The 27016-nt window shown below is 36.8% G+C and overlaps 1 protein-coding gene across 1 annotated transcript in view; it reads right to left on the reverse strand.

Moving 5' to 3' along the window:
- The window catches only part of LOC122799938 (coagulation factor XIII B chain-like), a 479343-nt gene that overhangs the window by 284681 nt on the left and 167646 nt on the right, over nucleotides 1–27016 (reverse strand). The window contains exon 4 of the mRNA XM_044069346.1: nucleotides 19164–19340. Coding sequence (XP_043925281.1) covers nucleotides 19164–19340 — 177 coding nt within the window. The remainder of the gene's footprint in view (nucleotides 1–19163; nucleotides 19341–27016) is intronic.

Below are 27016 nucleotides of genomic sequence, written 5' to 3' on the forward strand. Positions count from 1 at the left end.
TGATAAACTTACTAAGCTGGGCATAAATCCCTATCTCACTTGATAGGTTTCCAACTGGCTTACTGACAGAACCCAGACTGTAAAAGTAGCCGACTACAAATCCAGCTCCAGACAAGTGACAAGTGGAGTACCTCAGGGTTCGGTCCTGGGACCACTCTTGTTTGGCATCTACTTCTCTGAAGTACAGGCCAACACTAAGGGACTCTGGCTAACAAAGTTTGTAGATGACTGCAAACTGGGAGCCATTACTGAATCCCCAAATGATGTGGATATTCTACAAAAGGGCCTTACAGAAACAGATGCCTGGTGCCAGAACCATGGGCTCAAACTTAATGCCAAGAAATGTATAGTTATCCCCTTTGGAAAAAAAAATATGTACCCATGAATTACCACATAGGTGGCAGGACACTAAACATCGAAAGTGTGATGAGAGACTTAGGGACACAGGTGGACAGTGGTCACACTTTCGATAACCACATCGCCACAACAGTCGGGAAATCCTTCTATGTGGCACACCTCATCACTAAGAGCTTTTCATCCAGAAAAAAGGAGGTCATTGTCCCACTGTACTCATCCCTCTTTAGACCCATTATATCATATAATGCCCCGTTTGGTATGTACCTCATAAGATATCTGCAACTGCTGGAAAGGCCACAGAAATACCTCACTAAAAGAATCACAAGCCTAAAGCAGATGCCATATGCTGACCATCTAAAAAAACTCCAGCTATACTCTGTGGCATATCGTCTACTCAGAGGCGATCTCTGCTTAACATACAAGGCCATGTCAAACCCTGAGCTGTTGGGCATGCTCCACTTAAAGAAATCCCAGTCTCTCAGAGCCACACGCTCCAGGGATCTAAACCTTGTCATCACAATGAACAAAACATGCTGGAGGGATAGGTTCCTGACCTAGAGACTCCCCATACTCTGGAATAGACTGCCCATACATGTCAAGCAGAGCGCCTCATTGGCCTCTTCAAAAGGAACCTTGATGATTAGATGGGAGATCGGAAATTCACCCCAGGGATCATGTCAGTCGCCCTGCTAGACAGGGGGTCCAGAGAAGTAAATATTGTGGGAAGAAATATCCAGGGAATTATGGCTAGGCTTGCATAGGCTCTAGGGCCGATAGCCTAGTACCAACCTATGAACATATGAACCTATTAAAGTGTTCAAATTTGTAAAGTAATACTTTCTGCTGTATTTGGATCTATACAACTAGTATTAGTTTTTCTGATTCCTGACTACTGATCTGCTTATTTGTTTTAACTGGTTGATTCTGTCATTCAGCAATTGTGTTTTACTGACAATGCCACTGGAGCTAAGTTGTCTCTATGCTACTATGATGTACTAAAACTGCTGTTATAACTGTAATGCAAATCTAATTGACTTAGTGTTGGAGGTAGAAACAGTATTTACTGATTTAGCACTACAGTTGTCTCTGCTACTGATTCAGCTGTGCTGTTCAGTGTTCATTTTCCTTTTTCTTGTATGCACAGGATAATTGGCTGATAAATGGATTGTGCATGATTTATTAACCTGTTTCCAAACTAAGTTATGGCACTGTGATGTGGTAACTGTTGAAGCACTCTCAAACTGTAGCAGTAGCATCTGTTCTCCTGCTTTATCCACACTATCCTCAGATTTGTATCTTTTACACCCTCCTATCTCCTCATTACTTCCTTTAACCTATCTTTGTCTCATTCTACTAGCGTCATCCTCTCTTTTCTTCTCTCTCTCTCTCTCTCTCTCTTCAGAGCACACTCAAGCAAATCTGCAGTCTGCGGCTACCACTCCACCCATACAGTATAAGAAGGAATCAGTACTGCAAAACTAAACAAGGATATACATTTTTGCCTCAAGAGCAGGGTCAGTCCACCCAGGCATTCTACTTGTATGCATTACGAGAGTGAAGCTATCACATTAGCAGTATTTCTTAGTAGTTCTCAGCGTGCTAATAAAACTGATTGTTGTAGCCTTGTGTCTCCCCCCCCCCACTAGTACAGTAATCCTAACTGTCCAACAGACAGTATACATTTAATTCACATCCCTGTGACTAAATTAACCATCAAGCAGCCCTCTTAGTGCTTTCTGCCTTAGTTTGTATCACTTGGAGGCCCACCTGTTTATTTGCATCTTTATACATTTCCCTTCATTGCTAATGTATCTCCCTACTCTAATATGTGCACAAACTGGTTACTAATAAGCAAATCAATGTGAAGACACACTCCCAACCTTAATAAACTTTGCTGTCTCTTCCCTCCTTCACTTTACAGGTAGTTTGAATTATTACTTACCCCCTCTGAGGCCTTCACTGATTTCCACTGATTGCCTCCCTAGTTTATTTGCATTCCACCTTGTTTAAACACCTTGTGCTATCTCTCTCCCCCAGTAGTAAGTCTATATTAGAATCCTGCTGAGCATGGAGCCATCTTACTAGTCTCCCACCAGGACACAAGTGCTCTTCAGCAATTGCATTCTGCTTGCTGGTAAGCCATTAGACCTCAAGAATTTGTTTAAAGTGTTCAGATTTGTAAAGTAATACTTACTTTTTACTCTTGTCTTGCTGGGCTCTGCCCTGCTCCGTTCGCCTTCGCTAATGCTCGGGCTCTCCCTGCCCCCTATACCCTCCCGCTTCCACTACCTCTACATTTAAAGTAATCACAGCCACACCCACAGCTCACCCTCACATCACATCCACCAATCACAACGCCTCAAGTCAGATCACATTATACCACACCAACTTGTTCCACACAAAATACTCCCAATCACTCTCATTCCCACTAGGCATTTTTTACATCACCCACACTACTTACCCATCCACATATAGTGCAATCCTATAATTCCTATTCAGAGCCCCACCTAGATCCAGCTTAAACTTTACAACCATGACTATCTCACAACTAACTCTAGTCCATCTTCTCATAATTCTTTATAACACCACAAGTTATCACTCTAGCAATATCCCTAAACTTAGTAGCACAACATTACATTATGCACTCATATACAAACACAGCACATTATAATAATATCTGTCCACAATTGTTCAAGATCTACATAATGGACCAATTCAGAACTAATGCTCTCATTCCTACTCCAAATAAAACACAATACTTTCTCACACTCCTCACCAAACTCCAACATCTGTATCACCATTTTAACACCAGGCTCACCATAAGTGGAAATATTCACCCCAACCCACGCCCAAATCCATCCTGTCTAACGCAAACTGCTCCAACACAAATGTCAGAATATAACACCCCCACTATCTTCATCCCTGGGCAAATCAACAACAGCAGCAAAACCAACCATTTTTAATGCTAAATATTAATATTAGAAGTATCAAAATTAAAATACCTGAACTCCAGGCCACAATAGCACACTATTCCCCAGACATAGTTGCTTTAACAGAAGCCTGGCTAAATAAAAACATAGCTAACTCAGAAGTTCTCCCTACTGACTACAATATCATCAGACAAGACAGACCACTTTGTAAAGGGGGAGGAACTGCCTTACTGTAAAAGTCTAACTTAACTGTACATAAATTACCAAACTCCTACTTCTCCCCCAATAATTGGGACATACTTATCTCACAACTTCAACTTCACCCTAAAAAGGTCATCACCACAATTGTGATCTATATTTCATCTGGTAATACACCTGCTAGCCTTGAAGACTTAATATCCTGGTGTTCTTCCACATAGTCACAAGAAACCCTTATTCTGGGGGATTTCAACCTATATTGGTTCGCTTGCATATCAGAACCACCAAGTAATCTATTAAATCTCCATGGCTACCAGCTAGTCCAAATTCCAACTAGATGTGATAAAAAATCTAAAAGGGAATCCCATCCTTGACTAGGTCCTAACAACCTCACATTGTACCCCCACACAAGCAGTCTCACAGACACCTTAAGTGACCACAACATAATATACTTTATACGTAGTAGAACAAGCATATGCAAAACCACTAACTATATATCCCCTAGAAACACAAAAAAAAATCTCTCCTGAGGTCCTCAACACTTTACTCTGTAACTGTGACTGGACCCCCCCAAAAACCCTTCCACTTGACCAGGCTGTAGCATATTTCAACAAAACATTTCTACAACACCTAGACACTGTCACTCCATTGCGCAAAATCAAGGTTAGAACCTCTACAAACCCCTGGCTCAGTAAAGAAACCAAACAAATCCTCAGGTCCAGAGACACCGCCTGTCTTTACTATCAAAAAAACAAAGAAACACAAAGCCTAACTAAGTACCAAGAACTGCGCAACTGTGCAAAAAAATGCATTAGGCTGGACAAAAAAAATCCTACTACACGACATTACAAACTAAATACCAACACAACCCCAAAAAGTTTGGAAAAATGTAAACCAACTACAAAAATCCACCCAAAAGGCTACCCCAAAACCAACCATCCCTGACACTAAAGTTACCATCGAAACACAATTCAACTCCCACTTTGTGAACTCAATTCTATCCTTAGTATCACAGGACAGTTCCTTCCTCACTACCCCCCCCAACATAAATAACACTAATACATGCTTTACCCTCAAAACAGTTTCCACCACTTCAATCAAAAGCATGCTCTCCAAACTAAAAACCTCATCAACAGCAGTCGACTTACTCCCCAGCTATTTCTTGAAACTCACAGCAGATGCTATTGCTATCCCAATCTCCACTCTCATAAACAGATCAATTGTTGAAAACCATGTGCCCAAACTCTGGAAACTATCCTATGTTACACCCATACATAAAGGCAGGACCTCCACTGAACTTAATAACTACAGACCCATTGCTTTACTCTCCCCCCTGGCCAAAATCCTAGAAAAATGCATCCATACCCAGATGCTAAAATATCTCCTAGACAGCAATGCAGGTGTCAACTCTTTTTTGGATATGTCCAGAGCATTTGGCACAGTCTCACACCAAATCCTGCTAAACAAACTAAACCAATATCACCTATCAAATTCCACTTTTACCTGGTTCCAAAGCTACTTAACTGACAGGTACCAAGCTGTGAAATGGGAACATTTTCTCTCTCCTCAGCTGCCTATAACTATAGGAGTCCTACAGGGTTCTATCTTAGGACCACTACTATTCACAATCTTCACAAATGACCTCCATACCTCCACACAGCATGCATCTATCATTCAGTATGCAGATGACATTACCTTAATATGTGTTGCACACAACATTCCCACCCTCCTGCAAACAACTCAACTAGTATTCACTGATGTTGAAAACTACCTTACCAAAGCCCAACTTATCCTCAAGCCAAAGAAAGCTCAGCTAATGATTATAACCAGTTCTAACAAAAACACTAGTAACAGTCAATTCACTATCTACTCCACAAATGCTACTCCAATCGCTCCAGTGGCACAGGCTAAGCTATTGGGAATAACCATAGACTCCCATCTAAAATTTGATAGTCATCTCAATTTAACTATTAAAAAAGTACATGCCAAACTGGGATCACTCTACTGTATCAAACCATTTCTTGCCAATAACACAAGATCAGCCATTGTTCACTCCCAACTTCTATCCACCCTACTCTATGCATCTCCCATTCTGACTAATCTCAACAAAACTGAATTAAGCAAAATGGAAGCCTGCTATAACAAAATTGCCCACTTTGCTGCAAATTGCTCATATAGAACTCATCCCTGCACTGCTTTGAGACAGCTCCACTGGCTTGAACTGCCCAACCTCCTAGCCTACAATCAGCTCTGCCTCTGTCATTCGATCTATTACCTCCCCAATAAGTGTCCTGTCCTCAAAAACCTAGTACAGCATCACTCAGCCAAAAGGCCTCTTAGATCATCATCAAACTACTATTAGAAGTCACCAACAGCTACAATAGCTTGGGAGATGTGCTATATAGTAGTTCAGTGGCTGAAAAATGGAACTCTGTCCCCACTAGCATTCAAAACACATCATCCAAAGCCTCCTTTAAAGACCTCATCAGGCAACATCTCAAGCAAAGTTGGCAATGCCATGATTGCTCCCCAGGCTAGTGAAAGTGGATAAGGTACATATACTAAACCTAGAGTACTTGATAATAGTTTTCAGTCTTATTCACAAACACTGGCTAATCTACAATGAATGTACTGTGCCTGTGTACTATGTATGTATTCTACCTATGTTCTAAATTTCAGTTGTACACCACAAATCTATTAATTACCTTTATTTTTAAATTAATATTTTTTTGTTTGTTCTGTCTACTGTAACTGTTGATGTGCTGCATACCACTGTAAAAACATGTCTTTTGTAATTTGTGTGTATACTGATCATGTCTAAATAACTAAATGTATCTGTAATATTTCTATGTGGAGCTTTTCTCCCCCAGGCCTCTGCTGAAAAAGGGCCTTTTCGGCTCAGTCAGACACCCCCGGTTAACAAATGTAAAATAAAATAAAAAAAAATTATATATATATATATATATATATATATATATATATATATATATATATATATATACAGTCCCACAACTGCAGACCCATACACAGAGGAGGCCAATACCTTGTTCTGAATAGGGATATATAACCTTGTTAGTATACACTATATTTTATATATCATTTGATAAACATGAAGCATTTTCTTGCTTTCTAATCTGTTTCAGTGCTGTTCAGAGCCATTCAATCATACCAAAGCTGCAAGATCTAAATGATTTACAGCCTGGACTTTAATCCTAGATGTCAATGGAGTTTTCAGTATCAACTTTAATCATCTGAAGTATTCCTTAAAAAACATGTATTCTCATTTGTTCATTTTATTGCTGTCCTTTCAACTATTCCCAAATATTTATCCATTCTCTTCTGCTCATCTTACCTTATATCACATTCCTGTCCCTGGTTGATATTTTCTTGGCACTGCAACTTTCCTTTTATAAATGTTGCTTTTGCACATTTATCAAGATCAAATGTCATTCCTATATCATCTGAAAAGTTTTAACTATTTCTAATTGTGCGTACACATGCTCATCTCATGAGCAATGTAGTTTTTAATCACCCACAAAAAAGTTGATGAGATATCTTTGAATAAAGCTGGTTTCTAGAATTTAAACTGTAATCATAACCCATTCTATGAAGTAAAGAGCTTGATGGATTAAGGAGAAGGCAAAACAGCAATTGTGGCAAAAATTCTCCCTGCAATATCCTTTTTTGAATTTTCATCCTTAGGATAATAATTTAACCCTTATCGTGGCTCAGCTGGAAAGTGAATTGACACTGTTTTATAGTTGCTGCAATGCAATCAATATAAGATGTATCATACATCTATATTCGTTCCATTATCCATTAATGAAAGAGGTTGTCAAATGATTTTTTTTGTAATCTTTCTATGTCATACTTTGATACTTCCTCTTTTTATAGCTTTCTGTTATGGCTTTGCTTAACAATAGGTGATCCTTTTTTCCACATAACTTTCTTTAATTAACTTTTTGTTCTGTTGGCATAGCTGATTTTTTTTAGATAGCTACAAACTCTGTATCGATTACAGTGTATAGCTTGTCAGAAGGCAAGGTACTGGTCTATAGTTCCTAGAACGGTTTGCAGGATCACTCTTCATGATAAGTATGTTTTTTTTAACTGGGTTGGTGTCTGTTCAGGAAGTGCAGAAAAGTAATTTTTATTCAGGGCTAAATCTTTGTGTAAAATTGTTATTACCTTCAGTCAGAAGTTTAGTACTACATGTGGACTTGGGGTTTTCCATTTAGGAGCTTTTCTTAATTTTGTCTTATTTTTTCTAGCTGCTATTTTTCTTCCATTTCATATCCTCTACTTTAAAGCTTCTTGCTGTTTCTTTAACTCTTCTGTCCATTCAGTATATCTGTTACACTCAACAAAGTCTTCATAAATTCTTCTCCAAAATGTACCTATTAATCTATTATATATAATAATTATAATACCTGTTTTCTTAATATACAAAATCTTTTTAATACCTGGAATAATATGTTTTTTACTATGGAGGAGAGACTTACAATTATTAAAATGATAATATTCCCAAGATTTTATACTTAATACAATCAATAATACTTCCACCTACAAAAATAATTATCAAGAAACTGAACACACTAATGTTAAATTTCTTATGGGCACCTAATAGACCTAGGATTGCATTAAAGAAACATACTAATAGCTGGTCTCAAGGGGGTATTTCTTTTCCAGACTTTAATTTATATACTATCTCTTCTATTGTAAAAGTTATTACTTTATTAATAGATCAGTCATATGTCACAAAATGGAAAGATTATTGGGAGCTAATTAGTATACACTTCATGAAAATCTCCTTAACACATAAAAATATGATTGTAAATAACTCCATGTTATGGTTACTAAAGGAATTTTGTACTTCACCTATTACACCTAAACATATGGTTTGTTACCCATTAAATATTATTATTAGTTATCGTAACTTTATATTCATGCACCCTAAGTATAGGGAATGGAATTTTATTGTATTTCCTATAATGTATACTCAGGGTATGCTTTTGTCATCTACTTCTGAAGGAACTCATTTAGCTATAGATAATGATCTAAAGTACTGGTATCAGTTGATATCTGATAATAAAGTTAAAAATCTAGATTTCTTAAAACAAGAATTTGATCTAAGAGAAACTTGCTGGTTAGAGGTTCAGACCTTTAGACAACATCTCATTAATAAAATAGATTTAATGTCTATAACTGTTAAAGAATCTATTCCAACACTGATTGATTACTTGATATTAAATTTACAACATAAAGTTTCTGATAAAGGTAAACTTTCATACATACATAAAGTTATCAGACTAGAAACTTTTTACAGTGTAGATTCATACTGGAATTATTTCACTTCTATTAATGGGGACCCACCAAATCAACAAGATAAACAATATATATTGGAATCTGCTTATAGAACTACGTCTTCCATTGTCTGGAGACTTTATACATGGAAATTTTTACATAGATCTTTTTATACACCTATGATGATGAATAAAATAAATAATAAGGATAATCTATGTAAGAGATGTAATGTAGAAATTAATGCTGACTGGGCTCATATGTTTTATGACTGTATAAAATTGAAAGAATACTGGAAGTCAATTAATGAATTTTTGCAGGCTCTTTTTACAGATAATTTCATTATTTCTAAATCTCTTATATTATTCAACACACCTGTACCTCAAAGTGTTAAAAAGGTTAAGCTTCCTTGTTATGGTCTATTCTAGCAGTGGCTAGGAAAATAATAACTAGAAATTGGATTTCAGATACACCTCCTTCGTTCAATGAATTTAAAAATGTTATGAATATAGTGTGCCATATGGAAATAAACACAATTAGGACTAGAACAAATAGAAAAACATCTCATTTTATTGTATGGGATAATTTACAAAATTTGTTAAAAAAATTTTAATTTCAATAGCATGGTATTTTAGTTTAATTAATTGATCTGATTGTAGTGGATGTCTTTGTAAATACTTTAGTTGTTTTGTTGAATATTATAATAATACCTATTTTTAATTACTTGTATAAAATTGTTATGATATTTCTCTTATATGTTAAAACAATAAACCTGTTTTGAAAAAAAAAACAAAATGTACCTATTACTTCTTTTTTAGTGGTATTACTATGGCTTTTGATTTATTTCCAAATTCTCTGTAAGTTTTTACTATTGATTTGTTTCCATATTCTCTGTAAGTTTTTTTATGTGGGACATCAATGAATTCATTATTTTGCACTTCTCCCTTAATACTAATCAGCATGCCTTCTAAGTTTTTCTGCTTGTGGTAATATCTTTTTAGTTTATTTTTTGGTTTATTTGTTGCTTTATGGTTTTCTCTACTTGGTTCTCACATGGGGGCATTCTACTTGTTCTCTTCTTTTCTTTTGTTACTCTACATTTTTGTTTTTAACACTTTATCTGTTACTAGTTCAGCTGCAAAATAGTATACCTTGTTTCTTTATGTTGTATCACGTGACTTTCTCTTAATAGCCCTGATTTTGTTTTGCCAGTCTTCTAACATTTGGGTTCTTATTTAATTTCTGCAATTTGTTTCTTTCATCTATCTTAATATGTCTATCCATCACTATTAAATCAAACAGCTCTTACCTTAGATCATTTCTTTTGGACTGAGACCATCTTCTTTGCTCTTTCTTTTGCTGTACAATTCTAACTGAACTTTCATGCAAGTCTTCTAGAGAAGATTCCAGAACATTGTCCTGTGTCATATTTTCTTCAAATGTATCCTGCTCTATTTGATGCTCCTCCATCATTGGTCCATCACATTGTAATGTTACCTGTGTCAAAGTTTTCACTATTTCCTCTTCTTTTCATTGCTTTGCAATTCTAATTGTATTTTCATGTAAATCTCTTACAGAAGGCTCCAGAACATTAATATGTGGTATATCTTCTTCAGATGTTTCCTGCTCCATCTGTCGATCCTCCATTTGGGGACTTATTGGCCCATTATGTTGTGCGACTGCCTTTTTTTGTCCATAAACTCTCCATAAGGACTACTAGTTATCACATTAGTTGGTCTGAGATTTATTGTTTTCAGATCGCTTCTAATGACTAGATGAACACCAAGTTTAATTCCTGTTTATTTCATATTCTTTTTATAAAACACTGTCATTTGCATTTAATGTATAAAATGCAAGTTTACTGTTGCTCTTATTTTTGCTTGCAGCATATATCATTAAGATCAAATTCAAGGCAAGTGCTTGTCTGGTTGTGTGCTGTATAAGGATAAACCTCTGACCACAACCCAGATGACTAGAGTTTGAGCAGCAAGTGCTGAAAGACCCAGATGGTTGTGGGTGAGTGTCTCTCACTGGATTGCACACTCCAGAAGGAGGGGGAGATGTTTCTTGGTTTGCTCACAGCAAGTCAAGACTTGCTGTTGGTCATTAACTGGGGCAACATTAGCTTTGTATCCCAAGCTATTGACAGTAGCTCTCAAGACTTGTGTCTGAGAGAGAGTGCACTCACACCAAGGCGGGCCATTGAATATCCAATGGCTACATTGTGTCGATCTTCTTACCAGCTGGAGTGGAGTTATGTAGCCTTAATCTTAAAAGTCAGGGCTGGTTTTAAAACTTAATATAAATCTCCATCTGTTCAGATTAATAAGGGTTTCACTGTAGAGCCTTCAAGAGGACAAGGGATTTGTTGCTGTATGAATTTGTGAGCCATTCTGTGAGCATTGAGTCTGCAGAAGTGGTTCTGTGGTGATACTGGATTTCTTCTATGGGCCAATGAGCTGTCAGCTAGAACAGCATGTGGGGTGGTATTGGCAAACCATTCACTGGGCATTAGGCTATAGTAAAGGCTAATCATCCTTGGATGGCTTAGTAAAGCACCCTTATGGCTCCCTGGATAACAACCCCCACTACCGGCAGCTCTTACCTTGAGACTAAGGGAAATTCCCAGGGTAGGGAATAAATGAGCTATATTCAGTTGAGATGATACATGATGGTTGGTAAGCATGGAGGCAAAAAGCAATTAGAATAAAAAATATCAGTCAAGTACCGAAGATTAAAACATGACTGCAGTTCTGAAAGTATTGCGTATTTAAACTCTTCCTTATTTAATGCTGAAATGTGCACCAGCTCTCTGTAGTAGTCATATTACCAGGAGTGTATTCATTTCTGTATCTGTAGAAACTGCATTCATTTTGTGAACATTTTGATAGTAAACCTTATATATCTGAAGCTTTTCTTCCTGAGCTCCACTGTAAATGAACCCTGCTCAGTCAGACTTCCTTGTTGACAAGCAAAACAGACAAGAAAACAAACAAACAAGTGAGCATGAGACAAAATTAATTTATCAGCACAGCTTCCTTTTACCTTCAAGCTACAGAACATCAGCTGCCATATAGGCACGTATGGATTCATTTATTTACTTGTTTGTTTGTATTTACTAATCACATAAAACATTGATCCACATGGACCTTTTTCAGATTCAGCTCAGGAGTACAAACTCTCAAAATAAATAATCACAATGCAACACAATTCAGATCAAACACCAGGCATGCAAACAACATAAAATATCCTCTGTAAGTTCCAGATCAGTAAATATTTCAAAAAATATTTGAAACATATGTTTAATGAGAACCATATAACACAAATATAATACTTACCTAATGAGTACAGTTCTACATTTTATGTGTATTCATTTGAAAAAGAGAATAGAGTTCAGTGTCAGAAACTTGACGCTTCAGTAAAATCTTTCATTGTGGGTATTTAAGTTGCAAACCTGGGAGAATAAAGAAAGGGAAAACAAATAAACAAATAAACCCTATAGAACTGCTTGGGTTGTAGGAAAAGAGATGTAAGGATGATAGGATATTTAATTTTTGCATCTGTGTTGATAACCTTTAATTGGTTGAGTTTTGGAGATTATGGAAAAATCGGGAAGTTATGAGTTTTTATTTATTTTTTATATAGCTTAATTTATTAACCAAGGTGGAACGCTGATATCAGTGGACTATTTCAGGCTCAATCTGCCAGAACACAACAGAGAGAAGATAAAAAAGCTGATATGTTCAAATAGATACATGCATAGTGATGAATAGTGAAGCATGTTTTTAACAAGCAAGGGATCACACAATAGATAAAAATGCAAGTAGAAGTAAAATGAACAACTATAACTAAAAAAAATAAGTATTTAAAGTGTAAGACATGTATATGTGCAGTATATACAACAAGGTGGATGGAGGGGAGGGAAGGTAGAAGAGAGGAAAAAGTTATGGAAAATGGGAAAATGATGGGAAATAAGAAGACAATGGGTAGGTGGTGGGACACTTCACTGGTTGAGTAGGACAGTGTAGAATGAATGAGATGAGAGATTATTTGAAGGGAATGGATTTAGGTTATGCTACCTACTATACAGCATTTCCAGGAGGCTTCATGATTCAGATGTTAAGCTGACTACAGAAAGCTTGGAAGTTCATGGGGGAGCTAGTTAAGCGGAACTGTGGTTAGTACTGAGAAGCTTATTCCTGGGTAAAGAAAGAGGGGCTTTGGGGGAATATGATCTTAAGTTAAAGGTACTGCATCTTTTTAGGCTCTTGTAAAAAGTCTTTTGCTTTAGGTACCCAGGTTGAATACCTGCGAGACTGGAGAAAGGGAAAAACACAGAGTTAACTGATCTGCTGACAACAAAGAAAGAGGTTATGAGTAGAGTAGACATTTATTAATTGGAAATCATTTTGCTGTTTGAAGGACAATCAGTGAAGTTCTCTTTTGAGAAGCCAGGGAGATTACTCCACAAATATTGCTAGCTGTAGTTTGGAGGGAGGGCAGATTTTTTCCTGGAAGCATTGGTTATGACTGGAAGGTCACATTCTATTGTGCCATCAGAATCTCTTTGCCTGTGGATATGTGGGAAAAAAGTATGGCTTTGACTTTTGTTTTGGTGGTAGACATATGAGGTTGAAAGTTTAGGTTACAGTAAATCCAGATACCTAAGTATTTGAAGTGAGTGGTCATTTTTAAGAGTAGTTGACTGCTGAGCTGAATGGCTTATTAATTAGGGATGGAAAAAAGTTTTTATTTCAAACCAAAACACATACATTTTGACTTCAAGGTATTGAGTACAAATTTCTTTTTGAGCGGTCATTTACTTATAGGGAAGATCTTCTTCAAGTTCTTGTTTTGATGGCAGTTGGAGGGATTAGCTCTGTAGGTGACCATATCATCTGTGTGGAGGGATTAGCTCTGTAGGTGACCATATCATCTGTGTACTGTATAAAACTGAGCTCGGACAGCAGTAGTGGTGCAGCGGATAGCATTGTTGCCTCACAACAAGAGGCTCTCCGGTTCGATCTTCAGCTGGAGTCTGCATGTCCTCCCTGCAGTCATGTGGGTTTCCTCCAGGTGCTCCGATTTCCTCCCACATCCTCAAAGACATGCTGCAAGTGGATTGGACACGCTAAAATTGGCCCTAGGCATGAGTGCGTGCATGTGTATGCCTTCCGTGGAAGGTTGGGCACTGGGCTGGCAACTCGACACCATAAAACTCCACTGCCAGTCATGAGTGGACAAGGTGATCCGCTGTGGTGACCCTTAACCGGGAAAAGCCGAAAGAGAGAGAGAGACTGTATAAAACTGAGCCGTGAGCAGTCCATCGGTATGTGATTAATAAACGGAGAAAAGTACAGGAAATAAGATGATATGATGGATCTTTGAGGTATTCCTTTGATTAGGGATAAGGAAAGGAAGAAAGGGAATCCAGTTTGGATTTTAACGTATCTCATGTTCAGGACATTTAGAAAACTATGGAAGGGAGTCATGGCTACATCTAGATGAAATAAGGGACTTTAAAAGAAGTTAATGATCTACCATGTCATTGGCTTTTGTCAAGCTGATGAAGATAGAACTTATTAAAAGCTCCTAGTCAAAATTCATGAGGATGTCATTGGTGAAGGGTATATCAGGCTATCATAGTGCTACATCCAACCCAGAAGTCATGCTGATGTTGGGAATAGGCATTGTATTTTTCTTTTTTATTATCCCCTCAGTTGACCATCAGCTGACACCACATCATGTCTTTATTCTCTTGGTCTATCAGAGCCACATTACCCTCTCCCAGGCTCAAACTGACTTATAACTGCGGTAAATGTGGAGATCAAGGGTGCTAATGCTGTTGCCACTCCACAGAATCCTTGCAAGTTTCACAAATGCTTTCCACATGCAGTGCATGCATGCTTCTGCACACGTGCAACCTCCTGATTAAGCAGCAGTAAAACACTTTTGCAGCACAGAGCTTGTCAGGTTTGTACAACTGTTTCATTGTAGACAGCTTAGCCTGCCATCCTACAGTGTGACAAAGACGTAACAGAGAATTAGTAGACAAATGAAACAATTTGAATCTGAAAGAATAAACATAAGGAAGTAGAAGAGAAAATGTCATTAGAAGAGTAATAAAGTAGGGAGATAAGTGGATAACATCCCCAACTGGGAGAGTAAAGAGAGTGGGAGAAATAAGCTGTGCATATGTACATCTTAAATAAAGCTTAAGTCCTGGGTATTTTTTTTTAATGTGGGCGAACATATCCAAACACTGCTAGGTCATGATATGTTGTCTTTTTTAAGTTAGATAAGTCATAAACCTTTCTTGGTCTGATGGGACATAGCTTTGACCCCTAGTTTAAGCATTGCAGTGCGATTCTAGAAGCATAGCTGCTACTGAAAAGAATGAGTTTTGGACATTGCAATTCTAGACGCATAGCTGCTACTGAAAAGAATGAGTTTTGGACATTGCGATTCTAGAAGCATAGCTGCTACTGAAAAGAATGAGTTTTGGACATTGCGATTCCAGAAGCATAGCTGCTACTGAAAAGAATGAGTTTTGGACATTGCGATTCTAGAAGCATAGCTGCTACTGAAAAGAATGAGTTTTGGACATTGCGATTCTAGAAGCATAGCTGCTACTGAAAAGAATGAGTTTTGGACATTTAATAGAAGAGATAACAGACTGTTAGTGGCAGATTCTGGATCTTAGCAATTAGGCATGGCTTTTTGACATGGCTGACTTTATTTTAGCTTATTATATTTATTTATTTATTTATTCAGGAAGTAGATTGGTACTTTTGTGTGAGGTTGCTTTAGGGGAGGACTGGAGCATGGGTTACTGATCACTTAAGAAAGGGAAAAAGCACTTGTAGTAAGAAAACATAGCGGGTGACATTAGTTAAGACAGAAGGAAGTGATTTTCTGACCTAGGGTGGGTGGGTTGTTGTACTCAGTTTTGCAGGCCAAGCCATCTTTGTGAAGTCCACGAAGGTTTATGTGGACATTCCGGAAAATTACTAGTGGGTATGAGGGTAGTGTTGCATTATCTATTTGTTTAAATAGGGCACAAAGTGTTTTTATATTTGATAGTGAAAGAAAGAGGTATGCTACTATAATGCACAATCTGTTTTTGAGCTAATGGTTTGGATACAATTGTTCATTTGGTGTCACAATAATTTTTGCTTTGGGACTGGCTGTGAAACTGAGCAGTGCTGGAGGATTTCTATAGGAGCAGGATTCTCCCTCCATCTGTTTTGCCTGGTCTTGAGTTATGCATGCAAGAATAGCTAGGAAAGAAATGGTGCAAGTCAATGGAGTTATCTTTTAGCCAGGATTCTGAAATTTCAGCATTGTCAGGGTTGTGACTACTTCTGAAGAAGTCTGTTCTATCATTTTTTAATGCTGCAAACATTTAGGAGATATATTTTTAGAGCATTGGGTATACTGTGTCCTCACCAGCCACTCAGTGGTGTAAACACTGGCTCTAGATGATTTGATCACATTGACTAATATTGATGTGACACCCTAAACCCATGTAAAGTGGGAAAAAGGGGATTTTTAATGATGATGACAATGATTTTAAGCACATGAGATGAGCTAGCTTGTTTGTTTAATATGGAGCTGGGATGACGGATGAGTTCTATGTTGTTTGCTAAAAGAAGCAAAAGAACAGCTGGCTGGTGAAGGGATTTAGGCTTACTAACACAGAGTTGTGCTTGAATTGGAGCTAAGAGAATGGATATGGATAAAGGTGAATGTTTTTTGTCTGAAGTAGGGTACGTTGCTGATAGGGGGAATACTAATGGGGTTGGTTCCTAGACTTTAATGGAAGAAGAGACTGATGTGTAACACTTTAAGAGGAAAGTATTTTTTTAACTCCCACAGCTTATCATCAGCTGCCACCAGCTCCTCTATTCAATCACCATGTCTAAGTGTCCCACCTTAGCCTCCCCCAGTCTCAACTAAGCTCACATCCTGAACCAATAAGTATATCAAAGACACAGGTGCAGCATTATATTACTGCCAAGCAGTGTGCCTTAATGCTCTACCACCCCACACCAGTCTTGCAAGCCCTGCAGCTGCTGCTTTCAGGATGGGTAAGTGTACTTACACTCAAGAGCAACCTCACAATCATGTCATATACCTCCTGCAGCATGAAGCATTCCAGGCTCTTAATGCTGCCTTTACAACAAGTGTAGGCTGCCTCCCTTCCCCTGGATGGATGAGACCGAATCTGCTTCTCATTCCCATCCTCCCCCACGTGGTCCCTTCTCTGGCCACGTTGCTAACTGAATGTGGTTAATCTGGGTCACAGTAAGAGCTTTATTCCTCTGTGTGATGGGGCAGGACAGAAGATGTTTATTATTAGAGTTATTAGGCTGCTTACCCTGGAAAATAAAGCACAAAATGTGCAAATGAAGATTGATGGTTGCATTTTGCAAAGTTTGGGATTTTGTTAAAGAATAAGAGGTATGGGAAGACAAACCATGGGATGGGGGATCTTTTAGCAGAGTGAGAACTATTTGGTACTTACGGGCTAACCAGTATGATGCCAGAGTTTATTTGTGGAAGCGGTATAAAGGAAATGATATGGGGGTGAAATGAATGTAGGCAGGGGTGAGACACAAAGCAATACATAGACTAGTTTCATAATGTTGAGTGTCCTGCTTCAGTAACCCTGGTGCGCCCTTCCACAAAGAACAATCACAAGAATCCCAAGTGCCTGTTTTGAGTTCCACATCAGTAAAGTCCTTTTACAATGGATAACTGAACTACAACTAACCCAGTCAGCATTCACCACTCTGAGACATGAATGCATAACAATTACCTTTCCCTCAACCATGCCAAAAACAAACTCATGCTCTTCACACCCAAGAAATCTATCACCCTTAACAAAGCCCAGTTCACTATACTCTCACGAAGTAACAGTCATTGAGGTCGTTACTCAGACAAAACTGCTAGGGGTGTTTATAGACGGACACCTGAAATCTGACATACATATGCACCATAGCATCAGCAAGACCCACCAAAAGCTTGCTATTCTGTATAGCTACAAAAATGTCCTTACATCCTCCACAAAACAAGTTCTTGTTCCACTTACCTACTACCTTCCCTACTCTACAGTGCACCTCTACTTATTAATCTCTCATCCTCCCTAAAAGCTAAGCTCAAAATTTGTTACAACAAAATCGCTAAATTTGCATCTAACAACAATTTACCCACCACTGTACTGCTCTGCACTCTCTTAACTGGCTTGAACTGCTTCACTACCTCTCCTACTTACAAGTGACTGCAGACCACAGAATAATCTTTAAACCATCAGATTGCCCTGCCCTCAGCCAGATTTTCAGTACCTACCAACCACTCAGATCTGAGAATCAGTACCTTTTGTTGGTACAAAAACCAATCCTGTCTGCAGGACAGCTTCTATATTCCTGCTCTGTCGCCAATGCCTGGAATGCCCTACCTTTGACTATTAGAACTACAAAAACTCCTGATACTTTCAAAACCTCCCTAAAATCTCATCTTCCAACTAGAACTGTACCTGCACCTTGCCTCCTTCCCTCAAATCATAATTAGTCTCTATATAACATAGATTTTCACAGTGGACATGTAATATACTTCGAGGTGTAATACCTTGCTACTTTATGCTGTTCTATACTAATGCCAGGTGTAAGCCTCTCTATTATCTACTGTTAGAATGTCTCTATATTTATTTAAGCAATGTGGAATCATGTCATTTTACAATTCAATTCACGTTAGAAATTTTATGCACTGTACTGAAGCATGTCAGTTTGTATTCAACTCTATTTGAAATGTTTCATTTGGATGCATACAGCCTTGTAATAAACTTGCTCTAATTATATTTACTCCATGTTTTACTATTGATGCATATACTCTAGTAATGCACTCATGCCAAATGTATTTGCTTTGTCATTTACTTGTTATCTGTCTATGGTATGTTTTTGTTTCTTGTTACCTGTGGAGCTTTTCTCCCCGGGCCTTCACTGAAAATGGACTCTTTGGCCCAGTGGACTATCGTGGTAAACAAATGCAAATAAATAAATAATCTGTAGATGAATAAATGGGCAAGCTCATAAGTAAGTTCCAGGCTAGCTGCCCTTGCAAACCATTTTAAGCCTTACCAATTTCCCTTTCAAATGTGAGAATCAAACCTTGCACCTTGTCTTTGTAACATAAACAGTTTAACAATTATGCCAAACCCAAGTGTGGGAATCTTTATACTTTAGGCAGCTTCTTTCTGCATGCAACAATCAGGATTTAGAGTCAGAATGCATTATATATGAATCATATAAATCAGCTGTCTATGAATCAGGTCATCATATAAAAGTAAATACTTGCAATAAAATGCTAAATACTTACAAATGCACATTGGCAAAGGTGTCCACTTTCCATTTCTGCATGTCACTACTGTTGATCCTTCCAATTCATAATTAGGTTTGCATTTGTACTGTATGCGGTCTAAGTGGTAATAGTCAATAGAATTATCTAGTACCTCAGAATTTTGTAGTTCGCGTGGAGGAGGAGGACACTTTTTCACTGTATTAAAGAAAATGGACTTATTATAGCATGTATACAACTTATCATTTTAGGCAACTTGTACAGTAAGATAGTTGCATGCACTGATTTTTTAAAGAATAAAATACATTAAACATTTAGAAACAAATTAGTTTTACAAAACTACTGCTCCTAGTACCTATAGACTATGTGACTATTGTGAAAAAAATAACACCACACACTTCATAAATTAATAAGAACTTTGAAGATTAACATCAAACATTGTGATACATATTGATTTCAGAGTTCACTGACAATCTCCCTGTTGACTACTGAATTAGTCTATTTGTATGAAGTCTGGAGTGATGTTTCACAAGCAGAATTGCACAGAACAATATTAGTCCTGAGCCACGAGATGTCAGCAACCGCCATGGATGCCATCTACCTGCTGTGAATTGAACACTGTGAGTATTGAATTTCTGACCTTCAAACAGTCACAGTAGTAAAAAAAAGTCCAGTGCCGGTTCTTAACTTTACATATTGAAGCATACTTGAAGCCAGGACTGCAGAGCAATCAGGTAGGAGACAGAAATCTTGGATAGAATGACAACACCAAAGTAAAGGTAATAGATATGCAACTGAGTTATCATTATATATTGAACAATATAGAGAAAGCAATTTGCACAATGCTGCTAATTGATTGAGACAAATATGTGTTGCTCAGTTACAAATAGCTGATGAAGAAATGTTGAAAAAGGCAATAATTTGCAATCATTCTGATGAATTAACTGCTAGCTAGGAAAAATATGTATTAATTTCAGGAGAAACCTTAACAGTTTGGCATAAGAGTATTACAAAAGGAGAAACTGCCAGCCCGGCTAGCTGGAATTTTGTAAATAATTATATGTGACTTGTGAATATTTATATGATTTATATAGAAGTGTAACAAAAGCAGATACTGCCAGCCCAGCTATCTGGAATTTTGTAAATAATTATATGTCAGCATGATTCATATGCTTGTGTTACAAATGTATTAGAACTGTATGTAATGTGTATATCAAACTGCAGGTACAGAAGTGTGTGTTGAAAAGGGTTTGTAAAGTACTGAGCTTAAAATGTAACCAGAGTGAACCCTACTGGAATAGAATATAAATGTATCTGCACTATTCTAACTGTTTAGATGTATATATTTTAATAATGGAAACTGGAACACCAGAGCTTAATTTCAGAAAAATAGTTGAAATTCAATTTCTTTATGGCCATGTAATAAAAGGATGTTATCTCACTGTATTGTCTTGGAAGTGTTTTTATTGTTTTATGACTTCCATGATCTGCCTTACATCTAAGAAAGTCCTTGTCTATGTATTTACACAGATAGATGCTAAATGCTACCAGCTGCATCAATGATGGGGTTTACCTGGGATATAGTCAGATGACAAAAAATTATGTCATTCTGTATGCTATTCCAGCGGTAATATTTGAGATATTAATTTAAGAACTCTCTGAGATAGACTGGGTATTCTGTATTTGTCTTTGGCCTGACAACATCAGCTGGAAGACCCATTCACCACATCTGCCTTACTTGTTCTGAAGTAAGTTGTTAGGGTACAGTAATTCTCTTAGCTATAGTCAGGAATATAGCAAAGCTTAATTTAGATGTTTTTTTTTATTTGAGACTGACCTGCAATGTTGTTTTAAATATTTCCTGTGATTTTGAACTCTGATGTTACTGTGATTATCTACCAAATATTTTCTTGTTCTTTTATTATTTATTATTAAATATATTTAAACCTTTCATTTGGATGATATTTCTGAGACATATTTAAGTTCTGAGAGTACTTGCATATTTATTTGGTGAAACTGTCTAGGCCATTCCTAATAGCCTTGCTCTTGGTCAAACTACCATTTATATTGATAGCAACATTACAAAGTAAGATTGGACACTCTTTGTAAAGGGCCTTAAAGTAGCTGATAAGGAGTTGGCTGGTGGTAGTAATAACTATGTTATAGACTGGGCAGAAGGGGGCATAGCTCAACCTGCACCAACATGTCCGAGGTGTGCGTGTGTGTATCTATAAATCAAACCTCAAAGAGTGTGTGTGTCAGCTACTTGGGCAGGGACACAAAGCACTGGTTGGACAGAGAGGGTACTGGAGGTCTTGGCTTGGCCACTCAGCTGAGATCTTAATTCTATAGCTGTGCCAGTGGGGAGTCTTACTGGGGATCTGGAGAGAGGGAGAAACCAGCCCTGACTGTGGTCTCTCTGTGCTCTAATGGGAAATTGCACTTGATGCAGACAGCTGCATCTGGAAGTACTGCATATGTACTTGTCATCCTCCCAATGTACATCCCCCACTGGTGCTAGTGGCGAGGACTGAGGCTTCTTGATTACTGTTGCTAGTGTTGGGGCATCACAATGAGTTTCTGAATACTATTTAAAGTCTATGATAGAGTTATAAACATATGAACAGAATTTCCAAATGTATCTTGTTATATTTAAGAAGCAAAATTTGTTTTATTGAAGCAAATTATTTCAGATGATAAGTTAAGAGAATAACACTGTTAGGAATTATCTTGATGTTTTCTATTAAATGGAAAAGCTACACATTCAGTAGTATAAGTAATTACTTAGCATGAAGTGTCTCATTATTTAGTTTGATATGTGGGTTGTCTAGAAGTGGTTTTCAAGAGGAGCACATTAATTAAACATTACATTTCTTTTAATAAAGAGTGAAAGTATATGAACAGTAATATTAACCTGTAGGGTAACAGAGTAAAATACTCTGAGTTTTATTTAGGAAGGGGATAGTTCTGAGTGAAAAATGTATCTTCTCAATGTGAGACCTTGTGTAAGGAGATGTTAGACTGGATAATTTTGTAATGCCCTGAAATAGTTAAAAAATATATGTCTACCTGAAATGTAAAATAATTGAAGATTTGGCAACTTTATAAAAAATAAAAAACAAATAAGCTGAAGCCAAAAATTATGGATTCACTTAATAAAGAATGTTTATTGAATAAAACAAATATGGATTAAGAGCTTTTGTCCTTAGTAAAATCAGGACTTCATCAAAATCGCAACAAACAACAAAGCTAACCCTTTTATACAAAGTACCCCAATTAAAAATTATTCACTTAACCAATTATAACTGAACAATGGAATTTAAAGTAAAACTTTAATAAAACCAGCCAATACTGTCTATGGACAAATAAAAATCTTCAAACCACAATTATGTACTAAAATACATTGATTCTTACAATTTTGTTGCTCTCATACTTAATACAGACTGAAGTGATGTATATTAATTTAAACCTGAATATGATATTGCTTGTAATTGTTACTGCCATTTTAATTCCTTACTTTCCAGCATTACTTTGGCATCACCACCTCTTGGATTGTGAGTAACAAAATTCATAATGCCGGACAAAAACTTGGTGAATGAAGGATGTATGATTGGTTAAACAAAGCAACTTTATACTACCTTCAATTTTGAGGCCACTGGCCTGCTTGTATTAGTTCTTATAGTCTTGATATCCCAGAGTGAATTAACTAAAGGTTTATTGATAGTTTTAAAGCTGATGTATCCAAAAATAGAAAAAAATGGAAGAACATTCATTTTAATGATTGCAGATCTCACTAATAAATTAATTGTGAATTTAGACCACATCATCAGATCATTTTTTTATTTTAATATTCAAAATAATAAGAATGAGAGATACAATATCTGCTTTTGATTAGACCATCTAAGCATTTGAGCTCTTTGAGTGATATATTGAGTTTAGGGATGAATTCTTTGTAATCTAATAAGTCTGATGAGGTATGCAATGTGATAAAAGAGTTGATCAAGAGATAATATAAAGAGATGAAATCACAAGAGATTTCATTGTCTACTCTTCGTTGATATACAATTAATTAAAGCATGTTATTATCCTTTGCCTCTCTTCCATGACTCTCATCTGACATGTTGAAATAATTCTACCCACCATTTTTATGAAATATTTAGCTGTGATTAGAATATAAGGTTTGACATCTACATTTGTTAAAGAGATAGTGATATAATTTTTCTTAGAAGATTACAAGGCTAATGAGTCCAGAGAGCATTTTAAGCCTAACACTGCATCCAAAGGTGAGAAATCAAACAATGTCCTCTGTGTCTGTAAGTAAACACCTTAACAATTATGCCAGCCCCAACTACTTTAACTGAAGGAGAGTCCATGCTGAACTTGTGTATAAAGATTGTTTTATAGTGCATCATATATTTGAAAACCTCCTATTTTAATGTCATTAGAAAGCTTCTAAAGAATACAAATCAAATGTTGTTTATATAAAGTTATGTAATCTCCATCTGGTCCAAAGGCCTTGGCTGGTTTTAAGAAGTAAAAGCATCAGAGATTTTGTGGAAGTAGAAATCATTCTGCAGTGCATCCAATTTGTCATTTGGAATTCTAGTGGGAATAAAATTAGCAAGGAAGCTGTTGATATTAAATAATCTGATGTATAGGTTTGTTGATTCATATATGTTTTTGTAAGTATTATAAAATGTTGCATACTTCTTGAATTTTATTGTTGAGGCAACCTTTTTGATAAAATGATATTGGCGTTATGATTAAGTTTTGGTGTGACCCATTCAGCAAATGTTGAGCCCAAAAATGATTGATTTATAGCTTAAAAAGTTTTTAATTTAACTTGAGTTGAAATGAAAGCAAAAGTAAAGCAAAATATTTGGAAGAATCATGTTTTCTCTAAATACTAAATATCGTATTTAGTAATCAGTTGCTACATTTCAATTATCGCCTTCATTTTACATTTATTTAAGTAAACTATTTTGCTGATTAGAATTATTATTACTTTAGATTTAAATGCTGCCTATCTTACATAAAACAATACATTGTTATCCATGGTAGTCTAAAATGGCAATTAAATAATCATAATATTTCATTGCTGAAAATCATTTTTAGCAACCTGGACAAAATTACTGCTTGAAGCCAAAAAACAATTGTAGACTTCGCACCTAAGGTCTGACTTCACAGCAAATTCCAACAGCAAAAACAAATGATCTGGACCACCAGGCTGATAAAACCAGTAGTTTAATAAAATGCAGTACGTAAGCGCTTTCAGGTTAAAAAACCCTTCTTCAGACATCATACAAAAACTATGAACACCTTTTAAAATACATGATATTCAGTCAAAAAGCTCAATGTAATACCCGCCTCTTTTTTAAAAAAGGCTTGACAGGAATGACACCATTCAAACCAGGTGCTCTGTCAGCACCCAGATTAATTATTCATTTGGTTTACTGCATTCTGTTATGTTTCTTAAGTCACCCCCGCCCTTCCTGGTTGGATGAATAACCTGCAAAACTATAAAAGAAAAAACATGCCCAGCATACTGCTTTACATGCTGATACAAAGCATTGTGTATATTAGCTGTACGTGCAGCTGCTAGATGTTGTAGCACCCTGTCTTTCAGCCTACAATTCATTTTGCCGACATAGAATAAACAACATTGCATGCAATTAGCCAAATATATAATATTGCTAGTCAAACAGTCAGCATATTGTTTCAATGAATATCTTTTTCCAGACAGTGTATGGATAAATACATTATTATGTCTAATATGTTGGCAAGCTTTGCAATGTCTACAGGGGAATGTCCCTGGTCATCCCATAACAGGTTTCCTAGCCCCCTGTTGGTCAGCGCATAGCAAATCTTTTAAGTTCTTACTGCGCCTAAAGCAAAATGTCGGTTCCTGAGTTATTAATTCCTTCACCTTGTCATCTGTTAATAATATTTTCCAGTTTTGGTGAATGATGTCACATATACTTCCCATATTATTGCTATAATTCAAAGTAACTAACCCGTAAAGGCTGCCTTCTCATATCTACCACCCTGTCATTCACTTATACATTTCCTGAAAACCAGGATCTTGCTTTATTTAACCTCTCTTCACTACTTTTATTGAATGCCCACTGTACTGTGTTGTGGTTGTATCCCCTTGCTTTTAAATTCACCATTAATTCTACAGACTTCTCTCTGTATATCTCATCATTGGTACATAACCTAGATGTTCGAAAAAAAATGCTCCTGAGCAATGTTATTAAATGTATATCTGGGGTACATGCTGTCATAGGCTATGAGACTGTTTCTCCAACAATCCTTCCTATATAACAGAGTCTCAATCCATTTTTCTGTGTTTTTCATTACTCGAACATCTAAAAAATCTATAGCTGTATCAGAAAATGAAATACTGAACCTCAGAAAATCAGTGGTAGTTTCCAAATAGGTAACAGACTCATATAGATGTTCCTGTGTCCCTGTCCAAAGCAGGAAGACATCGTCCACTAAACAGACATAATAACTCAGGTACCCCTTCCATAAATGCATTTCCTTAAATATTACTTGATCCTCCCAATATGCCAACAATATGCTGGCATATGAGTTTGTGCAGGGGGTGCCCATAACCACTCCCCTGCTCTGACGATAAAAGCAATTATTACACATGAAAATGTTATTGCTCAGTACACAGTCTAACAATAAACATACACTGTCAATACCAGTTTGATTCAAAATTTGTACTTGTTTCAAAAAGGCTTCAATGGCCATCAGACCATATTCTTTTCTAATAACTGTGAACAGACTGCTTATGTCCAGGGTTACTAACAAATAATCCATACAATCAGCACTGGGACCTGACTGATTGTGTAAAGATTGCAAAAAATTAGCTGTGTTCTCTAATATCCTGGGTACAGAGACCAAACACTTTCTTAACTGGGCCTCTACCCATATGGAAGCATGTTCAGTGGCCCACCCTCTGTCAGATACAATCGGATGTAATGGTGGGTTAATGGGTTCTTTATGTATTTTAGGTAAGGCTTTGAACAATGGAATAAGAGGATGTTCAATCAATATAAACTTGAAAGTGTCTTCATTAATCCAGTTACTTAACCTAAGATTGGAAAACTCATGCTTAACCTTGCCAATAATCCTATTGGCACCTATTGGTGTTAGCTGTTGATAGGTATCTGAATCCCCCAACAACGTAAGAATGCTATTATGAAAATACTCACTGTTCATAACTACAACCGTCCCTCCCTTGTCAATGGGTTTTATTATGATATTCTTATTGCCTATGAGTGTTCTTAATGCTTGTTGTTGTTCCATGTTCATATTATGAAAAGCATGCTTATTTTTAGAATTCAAAAACTTAAAAATATCATCCTCACAAGTTTTTATGAAAGTTTCAACTATAGAACTAACAGGGGGGTTAAATGCACTTGGTTGCCTCAGAACACAGTCTCTAGGGACAGATTCAACACCATAAATATTTTTCAAATCAACATGTCTGGCAAACAATCTCAAATCTAGCACACAGTCACTAAACTTTGATCTGATACTTGGGATAAATGTAAGTCCCTTGCTCAAAACATAGTTTTCAGCATCAGATAAAATATAATCAGAAATATTGTATACATTACAGTCTCTATTGCAAATGGCAGTCACATGGATGTCTTCCATCTCTTTGCATTGCGATTCAATGACTGACCCCTGTTCAAGTTCTCTTTCTTTCTCACAGGTACAGGTAGAACATGAAAAGAGGAGCTCATAGTTTTTGGTGGAGCTCCCAATACATTTGTGCTATTCATTGCCATTGGTATGGTGTTGGAAGTTCCTTGTGATGTTTTCAGCTGCTGGTTAATCTCCTCCACAGTAGAACACTG

This window comes from Protopterus annectens, chromosome 4.part0 (assembly GCF_019279795.1).
Source record: "Protopterus annectens isolate FY-2018-M chromosome 4.part0, PAN1.0, whole genome shotgun sequence".
Lineage (NCBI taxonomy): Eukaryota > Metazoa > Chordata > Ceratodontiformes > Protopteridae > Protopterus > Protopterus annectens.